This window comes from Schistocerca americana, chromosome 5 (assembly GCF_021461395.2).
Source record: "Schistocerca americana isolate TAMUIC-IGC-003095 chromosome 5, iqSchAmer2.1, whole genome shotgun sequence".
Lineage (NCBI taxonomy): Eukaryota > Metazoa > Arthropoda > Insecta > Orthoptera > Acrididae > Schistocerca > Schistocerca americana.
Genome location: NC_060123.1, coordinates 293999515 through 294013197, shown reverse-complemented (window position 1 = coordinate 294013197; position 13683 = coordinate 293999515). Strand labels below are relative to the sequence as shown.

The 13683-nt window shown below is 36.9% G+C and overlaps 1 protein-coding gene across 4 annotated transcripts in view; it reads left to right on the top strand.

Moving 5' to 3' along the window:
• LOC124615930 (3-hydroxy-3-methylglutaryl-coenzyme A reductase) overlaps positions 1–13376 on the top strand; it is a 391620-nt gene extending 378244 nt beyond the window's left edge. For 2 of the 4 annotated variants that reach the window (XM_047144113.1, XM_047144116.1), the window contains exons 13-19: positions 698–939; positions 2908–3085; positions 3309–3415; positions 3812–4016; positions 6753–6927; positions 7244–7382; positions 11855–13375. In XM_047144113.1, coding sequence (XP_047000069.1) covers positions 698–939; positions 2908–3085; positions 3309–3415; positions 3812–4016; positions 6753–6927; positions 7244–7382; positions 11855–11894 — 1086 coding nt within the window. In that variant the 3' untranslated portion in view covers positions 11895–13375. Of the gene's footprint in view, positions 1–697; positions 940–2907; positions 3086–3308; positions 3416–3811; positions 4017–6752; positions 6928–7243; positions 7383–11854 lie in introns of all 4 variants that reach the window. The other 2 variants (XM_047144117.1, XM_047144115.1) reach the window with 2 other exon arrangements.
• The last annotated feature ends 307 nt before the right edge of the window (positions 13377–13683 follow it).

Genomic DNA, 13683 nt, shown 5'->3' with positions numbered 1-13683 from the left:
ATATTTTTAATGTTTTGTCCGTCATAACTAATGTTGTAATCTTACACACAGACTATATGAAGTTTGAATAATTATGCTCAATCTGTTTTGTGTGTCTTAATGTTGTTGGTCATCAACTTATCACTTGCAGATTGATGGATGGAGCTCTCCCTTTATAACCCTTATCATCCATATGCTAGCCAGCAGTTAATTGACAGGTGCCTCTTAGCATGTACAATGGCATCATGAATTGATTTCATGCATCAGCAGTGGGTTTATTGATGATGTATTTTTATTTTATGATCATAAGGCTTATTTAAATATGTAAAGTGAATAGCTAAATTATTCGTGTCCTACTTATCAGTTTCAGAGATACCTACAGGTCTGAAGGTGGTCTGTCGGTGACTGAAACTAGTTCCCAGAGAAATAGGCACCATTTGCAATCTAGACTGATTGTTTTATGTTAATTTATGATGCAAGATCATTGTTGTTCCCGTTATGATTTCAAAAATTGATAATCATTGCTATATTCTGGATACAGCCACTGGGTTTGTTCATCACATAATAATGTGTCTATAGTTTAAAATGTGAGTCCAGCTGTGTATTTGTCACTGTTCCACATGACTGATAATAACTGGTCAAGGTGCTTGAGTCACACACATTAATACAGGAATTATATTAATGAAGTTGGGGCTTATAAAAGTGCAATTGTCTACAGGTGCTTGGTGCATGCTGTGAAAATGTTGTTGGCTATCTGCCAGTACCAGTAGGTATTGCTGGCCCTCTGTTATTGGATGGTCAACAAGTGCATATTCCCATGGCTACAACAGAGGGATGCTTGGTGGCTAGCACTAATCGTGGCTGTCGTGCATTACTTTCCTGTGGTGTCGCATCCCGTGTTGTTGCTGATGGTATGACACGAGGTCCAGTTGTTCGTTTCCCATCTGCAGCAAGAGCCAGGTAGAGGAAAAGATTTTTTTATTTGAAGTTAAAACTTTGTGTGACTTTAATTTGTTGGAAATAAGAAAGAGGCATATTAAAAGCAAGAGTAAGTTGTAGTACTTTTGTGTTGTGTGCAAGAAGTATGCAACTGAAATTCCTATTAACCTCTTTCTTCTAAGTATATTTTTTCTAAATTTCCATTCTAAATATATTTTTACAATAAATGAAAAGCACCAGTTTGCAAACTGGTGCTTTTCGTTTATTATAATGTTGTTCTACCAAGAACCAACAGAAGATTCTGTTAATTATTTTTATAGTTGATAATAATAGTCTCACTCCTATCTTACATCAGTGCACACTTTATTTTCTGATGGTGTATGAGATCAGTAAAAGCATGCATGGTCTGCACTTTTGAGCTTCAAACAGATGAATCATTCAGTGTGCCAGGGAGATAGAAAGAGTGTGCTTTAATCATATATTTTTGTCTGCATCGCTAAGAACCAGAGAAATGCTTATTAACGGTGACATGTTTGTATGTTAGAAATGAATGTCTTCAGTCAACCCATTCCTCTAGTTCCTTTGCAGCACTGATTCCCAAAGTTTAATGCCATGTTATCCTTAAATCAATGACTTATTTGGTGAAACCCTACAGGGCACATACATTTAACTACTAATTATTAACATGCCAAGTCAGCCTGAGGGTATATTTTTTACTTATTTTAATTTTTCCCACATAGATTCTACACCATGAAGACTTCAAATTAAAAGATTGGAGTTGATATAAAGGAACTACACCCTCTTCCTGAAAACATTGTTTTAAGGAGTAGAATGTGCATTAACAAGACTGAAGTTGTATCTAAGCTTCCCCAGAGTTAATACACTGTCAAAAACACAGTACTATTGGAAAAAAATTCCGCAGTTTTCTTTGTTGCGTGTTCTTCATGTATGGAGCCAACTGTTTGCCACATAAATTGTTTAATTAAAAACTTGTAGTTCACAAGTGATCTTTCCATCTCATGATTCCCATCTCAGATACCCTCACCCAGAAATTAATTCCATTACTACAAGCGTAAGGAGGAAAATATCAATTGCTTGCATGTCTTCTGTTAGGAGGCTTTCTCGGAAAACTTTAAATACATTCAGACCTCCCATCAACACAGTGTTTTTTACATTTGACAAAATACTACATAAGTTCTGACATGAAATATGCATGTACTATACTTGACATACTCAGAAAATTGAAAAATAGTGTATGGAACACGCAGAGTAACAGGGAGAAATTTATATGGAAGGAAACAGAACATCCCATGTATGTAATCTGAATAATCACATAGATTATATTCATAAAAGTTGGAACGGAAGCCATCTTCTGAACAGCATAAAAAAATACTTAAAGCTGATGCGCAAAATTAGTAAAGGCAAAATAAAGGTTAATTGTAAGGAATCAGAATTTTCATTGATTTTTCTAAAATTACTGAGATACATTTATTTCGTTGTAATGACTACTACTTCTGACCAGCTCTGCATAGCATTTTAATTGTGTTTATAGGTCGTACTTTCACTCATTATTTGGATGGATGTTTTGATGCCTCATGGAAATAAAGTACATGTATTAATACATTGAAGTTTCTTCAGCAGCGGTAATTACATAAATTTAAAGAAATCTATGTGATTGCTTCAGATGAAAAAATTCTGAGTCAATAATATGACCAAAATTATAAAAGATAAAGTGAGTACTGTTATGTAGATGGAAAAATATTGAGTAGTTAGAAAAGGGTACCTAATGATGGCAAAATAAAATGCAGTAGGCTTGAAGTCAGTGTGAATCATCACAGCTTAAAGGAATTTTTTCTGCTGTTCACTGTAATTTCATTGATGTTTAACTGCAGCAGTTCTTAAAAAATTGTGTGATTCAGATGCTTTGTTTCAATTCAAGCTATTTTTATGTCAGAGTGTTTGATATTCCTATTATTTCATATTTTACAGTGAGGCTATGGTATGGATGCAAACACCAGAAAACTTTGAGGGCATCAAAGCTAGCTTTGATGGCACCAGTCGATTTGCACGTCTAATTAAGTTGCATGTACGCATTGCTGGCAGGCATTTGTTTGTGAGATTTGTGGCTACCACAGGTGATGCCATGGGCATGAACATGTTGTCTAAGGTGAGAACTAGCATTTTCAGTTCATTATTGAATTGCTGTATTCACTTCAAATTAGGAACTATATGTTTGAAAGAAGTGTCATTATGTGATCTTACTTCTCCAGTGATTGACATGGTGCATGAAAAAACTATTCTCTCAAAAATTGTTAATACTAATTTTATTGAACACTAAGCTCGAGAGAACAAATTTTGGGAAATTTATAGGACATGATTTGCTATTACAGGGCACTGAAGTTGCTTTGGGTTATGTTCAAAAAACATTCCCAGATATGGAACTACTTAGTCTCAGTGGAAATTTCTGTACTGACAAGAAACCGGCAGCTGTCAACTGGTAGGTCAATTTTTTTCTTTAAAGTTTGTGTTGTGTGTGTGTGTGTGTGTGTGTGTGTGTGTGTGTGTATGGATAAACATACCTCATCCAAATTAAGTAGCTCCCTAAAGCTTCATGTTGTTCTAAAAATAATGCTGGATCATTAATTTAGTTGCAAATAAAGTTTAATTTGTTCATATTTAAATATCTCTCTTGATGAACATTTATATTCACTACATTGTATTAAAGGGTTTCAGACAGTACATACAGAAATTAGGAAGTGATGTTGTATGATTGTTAAATATTTCTCTGTGCTATCCATCATTCATTTGTAAATAAATGCTTGCCTGTCCTCAGTTTTTTATATTGTTTGTGTCAGTCATCGAAGTACAATAGTGCTGAAATAAATTGTTCCAGGATTGAAGGCCGAGGAAAGTCTGTAGTCTGTGAAGCTGTTGTTCCTGGAGAAGTAGTGTCAAAAGTGCTTAAAACAACTGTGCAAGCTCTTGTTGATGTAAATGTTAGTAAGAATATGATTGGCTCTGCTGTGGCTGGAAGTGTGGGTGGATTTAATGCGCATGCAGCAAATATAGTAACTGCCATCTTTATAGCAACAGGCCAGGTTAGTACAAGATTTTTATGTGACCACTGGAGCAGTACAGTGGTGTATGGTTGACTGCTGATGATGTTAGAATTAGAAAGCAAATGAGACTTAAGTCTCTACAATGTTGGGCAAAAGTGATGTTAACAATGCCCTTCTCACTATATTTCTTTACAGTACTTGGCTTCGATATTATTTTATTTTCTTCGTGATTTGGACTAATTATTATAATATCTTTGTGCTAACACATGGTTTCCTTGCATCACTTCATTATTATTGCTTCTTTTCCTTTTGACATATCCTATTTTTTATTGTAAATGTTTTCATTGCTGTTTCATACTTTGATCCGTTATTTCAGCTTTTAGAGAAAATTAAAAAGCTGAGGGGGAAAAAAATTCCATTTACTTGTATATCTCATGTAATCTTAGTAAGAGAGGTAATATTCTTGCTTCCTGAGACTGAAGTTAGGAAACTTAATCCTTTTCAGTCCCCTTACCTTAAAAAGGCGTTTGTTGAGTCATATGGCCACTTGAAATAATAAGCCAGTTGCAGAATACTATTTAGACATTGGGCTAATCAGTTTTCCAGTTCAGTAGCAAGAAGTGGTAGTAAACCATTTTTCTCATTTTATAAGGGCATAAAGAGGAAAATTCAATACATGCTTGCTAAATTCAGAAAGAGACAACTGAATCGGCCAATACTTACATTCAAGAGGTTCAACTCCATTTGCAGCTGATAGAAACATAAAAATAGAAATAACACGTATCATTTGAAACTTCTTCAGAGAGGAAAGAGGAATTGGCTGACTGTCTAGTCAATAGAAAGTGGTTTTCAATTTTTCAGATGTTCTTAGTTGTAAATCTCATGTCTACCTTTTACTGACGTAAAGAGGAGTAGATTGTTGCTCATCACTTAGAGGAGGCATTGACTGGCTGACAGGCACACTAATAAAAGACTGCTAGATATTACTTACCTCACCTTCATAAGACATAGGCAGCATGTCCCCCCCCCCCCCCCCCTCCCCACACACACACACACACACACACACACACACACACACACACACACACACACACACACACACAGAGAGAGAGAGAGAGAGAGAGAGAGAGAGAGAGAGAGAGAGAGAGAGAGAGAGAGAGAGAGACAGTTGTATCTGGATGCTGAGGCCTTCACTGCAACTAAGTTTGAGATGAGGAGCTATCTCTGATTGAGTGGGTAGTGGGGGCACAGAAGAGGAAGAGTAAGTGGGGCAGGAAGCAAGAGGGACAGTGGAGTAGGAGTGGAGGAAGATAATAGTGCTACCTTTGCGAGTGTGCGGGAACATGGCGGGGTCAGGCTAGTGGGCTGCTAGATGCATTGTGGGGAGTGTGTAGGGTTGGAGTGGAAGCAGGGTAGGGAACGGCGAGGAGGAGGATGGGACCACCGAAAGCTAATGTCATCTGGATCCACCAACACCAGCTTCTTGCCATTGTGCAGCGGAGAACTGTCCTTAATTTTTTTTCTAGAGTTTATCCTCCACTTGCAGGTAATGATAATTAAATTTGTATGACATATTAAATCCAGTGTTTGACGTAAAGGTTAACACTGCAAAAACAGAAGTACAGAGGGGAACAAAATTATGAACATCTCTATATTTATTATAATGGCTGCTACCACAGCGTAGGCCGTACCATTAACCACAGCGACTACACACCAGAAACTACAACATACAACAGAAATACAACCCAATATTTGAACACAAATTTCGTCATACTTGCAATAGCAGGCTGTTAATTTGACTGCTGCACTAACTCACTTCAGCATAAAAAATTAAATTCCGTTGTACGCTGAAGCTAAATATACTGCACACATAAGACTCTCTCAACAAAACAATTGACTGAGGTCATGCATCCATGCGCAGCTAAACTTTTGCTACCAACTGTGGAAACTGGAAATCTCTAGGGGGCAAAATTAGGAGCAGGGATGATATTAGGACCCCTTACCTTATCCTATGTTCCCATAACCCAACTGAGTTCAACTTCCACTAGTCCCTCCCATCCATCTGCGTCTATCCCTTTCACAGCTACCACTCCAGCTCTGTATGTGTGTTCCATTCCACAAGTGTGCCTGCATAGTCCATTCTTCGTCCCTGCCTCCCCCTCCCCCCCACCCCCTTAATGCTCTCCCTGAGCACAGCCTCCTGATGCTCACCTAGCAGCTCACTATCCTGCCCCACTACATTACTGAATGCTCTCACAGGTACCACTACCATTGCCCCTCCACCCCTTCTCTTCTATACCTCCTCTTTCTCACTCAATGCCTCTTCTGTAACCTGCTACCCATTGGCGATGACATTGCTGCTCACCTCGCACACGGTCACAGTTGGGTGTCAGTACATGGAGACGGCAGCTGCCATGGTGTGTGTGTGTGTGTGGGGGGGGGGGGGGGGGGGGAATTATTCTGATAGCTAAATAATATGTAGCAGTCTTTTTATCAATCTGCTTGTCCACCACTCAGTGTGGCGAGTAGTACTGAACCACTTTCATACTGTTGTTGTTCCATCCCAGATTTTCCATTTTGTGTTACAGAGTTTTATCCTTTTTAATTGGCAAATATATTTCTGACTTTGAGGTGTTTCTCTAAAGCTGCATACAGAGACACGTAATTGAAAACAAGTTTGTAGAGATATGTTAATACACAACAAAAATTATGTATTTGCAATGGATTTTTGTTTCCATGTGCAGCTAAATGTTTACATGTTTTCTCTAAATACAGGACCCTGCACAGAATGTTAGTAGCAGCAACTGCATGACATTAATGGAACCATGGGGAGAGGGAGGCAAGGATATTCATGTATCATGTACGATGCCATCCCTTGAAATTGGAACTGTAGGGGGTGGCACAGTTCTGCCTGCCCAGGGTGCCTGCCTTTCCATGCTGGGTGTGAAAGGTAAGTTAACATTATTTCCTGACCTCAATAACAACTGTAATGGTTTAGAAGAGGGATAAAGTGTTATTTAGAAAGAAACAATCAAAATTTGTTAGAAATAAAGTTTTGTACATTTTGTGTTATTCTGACTTCATATAAGTAGTGTCAGATGCCTATTGTTTCATATGTATAAGTATGACTTTGATGCATGCATTCATAGTGACTACTTGAGACATATGTGTATAGTCACAACATATGATCCAGTTTAATTATCAAAATTTGACTTCCACTTCTGTTTTATGATTTGTAATGGTGTTTGTATGTTTGTGTTGCACAGGTGCAAATGAGGAGTCTCCAGGAGAAAATGCTAAAATGTTGGCAAGGATAGTGTGTGGCACAGTATTAGCTGGAGAACTCTCTCTCATGTCCGCTCTGGCTGCAGGGCACCTGGTACGGTCCCACCTGAGGCATAACAGGTAACTGAGCTCAAATGGAAGTTTCTGGTTCCTGGATTTCTTAATAATTGTAAAAAAAGTTGTAAACAAGTCATTGAAACATGAAATATTCATGAGGATACAAATCAGCTACACTCTGTAGGAAGAGATGGAGTTCATTTAAAAATAGAAGAAAATGTATCACGAACATACAAAACCTAAAATTCTTTTCTTAGGAAGTTCATAAATGAAGCTACAGCCAGTGATAGTCATATGTATATAACAAGTTATTCTATATAAAAACAAAGATGAGGTGACTTACCGAACGAAAGCGCTGGCAGGTCGATAGACACACAAACAAACACAAACATACACACAAAATTCAAGCTTTCGCAACAAACTGTTGCCTCATCAGGAAAGAGGGAAGGAGAGGGGAAGACGAAAGGAAGTGGGTTTTAAGGGAGAGGGTAAGGAGTCATTCCAATCCCGGGAGCAGAAAGACTTACCTTAGGGGGAAAAAAGGACAGGTATACACACGCACATATCCATCCACACAAGCAGACATGTCTGCTTGTGTCTGTATGTGTGGATGGATATGTGCGTGTGTATACCTGTCCTTTTTTCCCCCTAAGGTAAGTCTTTCTGCTCCCGGGATTGGAATGACTCCTTACCCTCTCCCTTAAAACCCACTTCCTTTCGTCTTCCCCTCTCCTTCCCTCTTTCCTGATGAGGCAACAGTTTGTTGCGAAAGCTTGAATTTTGTGTGTATGTTTGTGTTTGTTTGTGTGTCTATCGACCTGCCAGCGCTTTCGTTCGGTAAGTCACCTCATCTTTGTTTTTATATATAATTTTTCCCACGTGGAATGTTTCCCTCTATTATATTGATAACAAGTTATTCTGCATCTTATATAAAAAGAGAGATACACAGGATAAAGTAACTTTGTACTAAAATAATAAAACATTTAAATTTTTAAATGATGTTGCTACCAGGCAGACCAGCAACTAATGCTACGAGGTATGGGTAAAACTGCACGCCACTTGATATTCAGAAAGAAGCAAAATTTTAGCTTCGTGTGGTGAAATTAAAGTAATTATAAATGTAAGTTACAATTAAGAGATTATATTAAAAGTTATCTTCGTTTATCTACATCTACATCTACACGGATACTCCGCAGTCACACATAAGTGGCTGGCAGAGGGTTCATCAAATCACCTTCACAAAAATTCTCATTATTCCAATCTTGAACAGCACACTGATAAAACGAACACCAAAACCTTTCTGTACGAGTTCTGATTTCTGTTATTTTATTATGATGACCATTTCTTCCTGTGTAGGTTCCTGAGAAAATATTTTCGCTTTTGGAGGAGAAAGTTAGTGACTGCAATTTTGTGAGAAGATTCTGCCACAGTTTTGTTTCAGTGATGTCCACCCCAAATCCCATATCATGTCAGTGACACTCTCTCCCCTATTGTGCAATAATACATAACTTTTGAACTTTCTCGATCAGCTTCATCAATCCCACCTGGTAAATATCACAGACCGAGAAGCAGTACTCTGAAAGAGGACAGACAAGCATAGTGTAGACAGTCTCTTTAGTAGATCTGTTACATTTTCTAAGTGTTCTGTCTGTAAAACACACTCTTTTGTTTGCCTTCCCCACAACATTTTTGTGTGTTCTTTCCAATTTAAGTTGTTTGTAATTGTATTTCCTAGGTACTTAGTTCAGTTTATGGCCTTTATATTTGACTGATGTATCGTGTAAAGTTTAACGGATTCTTTATCGTGTAAAGTTTAATGGATTCCTTTCAACACTCACATGGATGACCTCCGCTTTTCATTGATTAGGGTCAACTGCCAATTTTCACACCATACAGATATCGTTTCTAAATTGTTTTGCAATTTGTTTTTATCTTCTGATGACTTTACTAGGCGATTAACAACACCAGTGTCTGCAAACAACCTAAAATGGCTGCTCAGATTGTCTCCTAAATCATTTATATAGATAAGGAATGGCAGAGGGCCTATAACACTACCTTCTGTTTTACTTGATGACACTCTGTCAGTTACTATGAACTTGACTTCTGTGACAGGAAATCACGAATTCAGTCACAATACTGAGACGATAATGCAATTTTATTTTAAGCTGCTTGTGTTTACAGCGTCAAGCTTTCTGGAAATCTAAAAATATATGGAATCAATTTGAAATCCTGTGTCAATAGCATTTCTTAAATATTGGTGTGACTTGTGCAACTTTTCTAGTCTTGGGTACAGATCTTTCGTTGAGTGAGCAGTTGTATATGTTTCTTAAGTATAGAGCTATTGCATCAGCATACTCTGAAAGAAACCTAACTGGTATACAGTCTGGACCGGAAGACTTCCTTTTATTAAGTGATTTAAGTTGCTTCACTTCTCCGAGGATATCTATTTCTAAGTTACTCATGTTGGCAGCTGTTCTTGATTCATATTCTATAATATTTTCTTCCTATTCTGTGGTGAAGGAATTTTGGAAGGCTGTGTTTAGTAATTGTGCTTTGGCAGCATTGTCGTTAATAGTTTTTCCATCACTATTGCGCAGAGGAGGCATTGATTGTGTCTTGCCGCTAGCATACTTTACATATGACCAGAATCGCTTTGGATTTTCTAACAGTTTGTGAGACAAAGTTTTGCCGGGAGGTTTTGCTTTTGTTTAAATTTGGCACACTTTTGCATTGTTTCTGCAACAGTGTTCTGACCCTTCTTATCTACTATGGGGGATCAGCTCCACTGTTTGTTCATTTATTTGGTATAAATTTCTCAATTGTTGTCGATACTGTTTCTTTGAATTCATGACAATTCGGTCCGCACTTACATTCTTAACTTGGATGGGGTGAAGATTGTCTCTCAGGGGGGTGTCAAGTTAATTTTTATCTGCTTTTTTTGAATAGGTATATTTTTCATTTATTTTTGGAGGATTTGGGATTACAGCATTCAGTCTTGCTATGACAACTGTGTGGTCACTAATCCCTGATCCATTTTGATGCTCGTTGTTAGCTCAGGATTATATGCTGCTAAGAGGTCAAGTGTGTTTTCACAACTACTTTCTGTTCTCCGGTAAGAAAGAATAGTAGAGGAACAGCAAACAGAAATACAGATAGCACAGGAACAACAAACATAAATTTGTGAGAAATTGCCTATCTGTGTGTGTTATAAAATTCATGTAGAGAATAAAGGGTTTTTAAACTAAAAGCTCGTTTGATTTACTTTCGAATAACTTGTTACCTCATAGAGACTTAATATCAGTTGAAAGTGAGTTAAAGATTTTGGTGTTGCTGTATTTTACTTCTTTTTCAACTAAAGACGGATTCTTCATGTCACAATGTAGCTGCATCTGGATGTTTGTTATAGTTGGAGTCACGAACTATGGCGGTCAAGTTGAGGCTTGTTTTGCACATCTAAATTGTGCATTCTCCGACAACCAATGAGCGTTTGGTAATGTTCTTGGCACTGTACTGTGAATGTCATAGCAAGTTGTGAGCAATAAACATTATCATAGTGAGTTATATAGTAAATTTTTCTTCTATTTCTTGCGATTTCTCATGGCTGATGGTGGTTGCAATTGAAATATTCTACACAAGTAAGTGAGAGACATAATTTGAAGTATACATGCTATCTTCAAGTGCAGAGCAAGTGTAAGTGCTTAACAAAACTGTTGCTTGGGACTGACAACAATGAATTTCTTGTCTGTGTCTTGAGGTGCGCAAAGTGTCATTATTCGTGAATCAGACTGAAGTAGAGCACCTCCTATGAAATGGAGATAAGTGGCACAGTGATTAAGACAATCAATTCTGAGAAGGAACTGGGTGCAAATCTCTATCCATTAACCTGAATTTATGTTCCCCACAGTTTTCCTAAACCATTAAAGCAGAATGCTGGGAAGTCTCTTTTTAAAAAATTTCATTTGTCATTTCCTCTCCTATTGTTAAGTACTCAAAATTTGTGTTATGTCTTACATGAGGGAAATGCTAATGGGACATTAGGCTCCATCTTCCTTCCTTCATTCTTGCCAAGAAACTGCAACCAAATAGAGATCAGTTTTGTTTGAGGTATAATTTAATTCACAAGTAGTCATAAGAAGATTCATGACCAAATTGCTCGCCCAGTATTAATGATTATGCATGTCACCATATACATATTCAACAAATGCTGTGTAGCAAATGACTGGAACTGGGCAAAAACATTGTGTTTGCTTTAAACTCTGTACATTACATTTTCATCTACATCAATGTTCATTTATTGTATATTCGACAAGGTGTATTTGTCAAAGAAATTAACACGTTGAGTGAAGAAAATGAGATAGAAGAATAAAAAATATTTCACAAAGGAAAAATCTGGGGAGGGGGGGGGGGGGTTGCTTGTATGCCTATGATAGTTGATATACAATCAATAATAGTCATTTTAGAGTTTTGTTTGATCTTTTACTCAGTGGTCCTCTATGTGTACTTAATGAAACTAAAAATGATATTTATTGTTGCAGAGCTTCTGTTACTTCAAGACCGAGTGAAGAAAAGTCGTGAAACGTGTCTCAGATGAAGCTGCATGCAGTTGCATGTGGGTCACTGACAAAGAAGACTGCCACAGTGACTGTAATCAGTGACATTCCATGCATCAGGATGGCTGGCAAATATCCATGAGAACATGATTCTCTGTCATGGAAGAAAAAGTGGTTTGAAACTAGGCAGTGTATATTCTGAGAGAACAGCACCCAAAACCACTGCCAGTCACTGAAGTTTACCAAATAAATAAAACAGAAATGTTTTAAGATGTCTTGTCTTACTGACTGAATGGAGTACTAGCTCATTGAACAGCGTCACGCAGTTCAAATTAACTAAGTGATCATGCTCAATAATTTAGAGTAACTGTTCAATTAAATCAAAATGTGATGAGTTAGATGCATTTGAATAAGAATTCTGAGCTTCAAACTTGTTTATACAATCACATTTTTATGTAATCAGACTGACTATAATTATTTGGATATATTTATAGATGTAAAATAATCGTAATAATTTATTAACTGAAATGAGTCTGCAGAAAAGCTGGCTTTATGGGACAGTACAGTACTTAAAACTGCTTTTGAAACTGAGTTTTTGTAGCTACAAAGGAGAAGAGCCTTTACAAGAAATCTGTGTACAAACCTTAAGAAACATTACATCTTATTTGCAGTCCTCGTGTCGTTTTAAATCTTACTCTGTCTAAACAGTGAATGTGCTTGAGCATTTAATGTACTCATACCTTTTGAGTTAAATAGAGCCTCAAATGTAATTGAGAAACACTATATTATATGTAAATACATGTACAAATGCCTACCTGTCATCAGAATAGATTCTTGATTAATATTTTCGTGACTTGTTTATTATTGACACATACATATCTTGGTGGTTTCTTGACCGACACAGACTGAATGTTCATTTATTGTGACATTTTAGGCATTTTTTAAATTTCACTGTAATGTTGTGCTTGTCAGATTTAGGTTACAACTGATGTGTGATTGTCTTTGCAGTATTCCTTAATGTTAGTCACTTGTAACCAGTATTTGTACAAAAGCAGCTGCAATGAAAAGATCTGTAATCATGTAATTGCAGTTTATCTACCACAAACTTAATTTATAGTGCTCAATGAGTGTGGAAAATCAATTTGTGCCAGTGAATGAAACTGTAAAAATATTAGCTGTTTATAGCCATGTCACTGTTGGAAAACATAACAGTATTTTCTATATTTTTTAATTAAGTAATGTATAATGTTAGTCACAACCATAAGTTATACACTTGTTTCATTTATTGCAAAAAATCCTTTAGAGTGTTTATATTAATCATGTGAAGGCAACAGCAACATTGCAATAATTTCTTACATCATGACATTTTTCCAGCAGAAAGAGAGCAGAACATTATTTTTTACACCCTAAGCAGAAAAAGGTCCCGTAACTTATTATGAATAAATAAAAAGAACTTTGTAAGATACATTGTTGTTGTTTTCGTCTTTATTTCCTAGAATCTTTCCCACACATCTCTCTCTTGATGGTATCTTGATCTACAGCCAGTATTATATTGTTAAGAGATTTATTTCAACAATTAATTACAGCTGAAATGTTAAATCACGAGCTATATAGTATATTTCATTCACCTTCACAATAAACTCTTTTTCCCATGTAATTTAATTGTGCATAAATTGGGGGGGGGGGGGGGGAGATGCTGATAATACTGTGAAATAATCAAACATACCAGCAGTCACCACAATGCAGAAAGTTACTGTACAGCATAAGAACAATTATACAGCAGTACCTCATCTGTACTCTTCAATATGTACAAT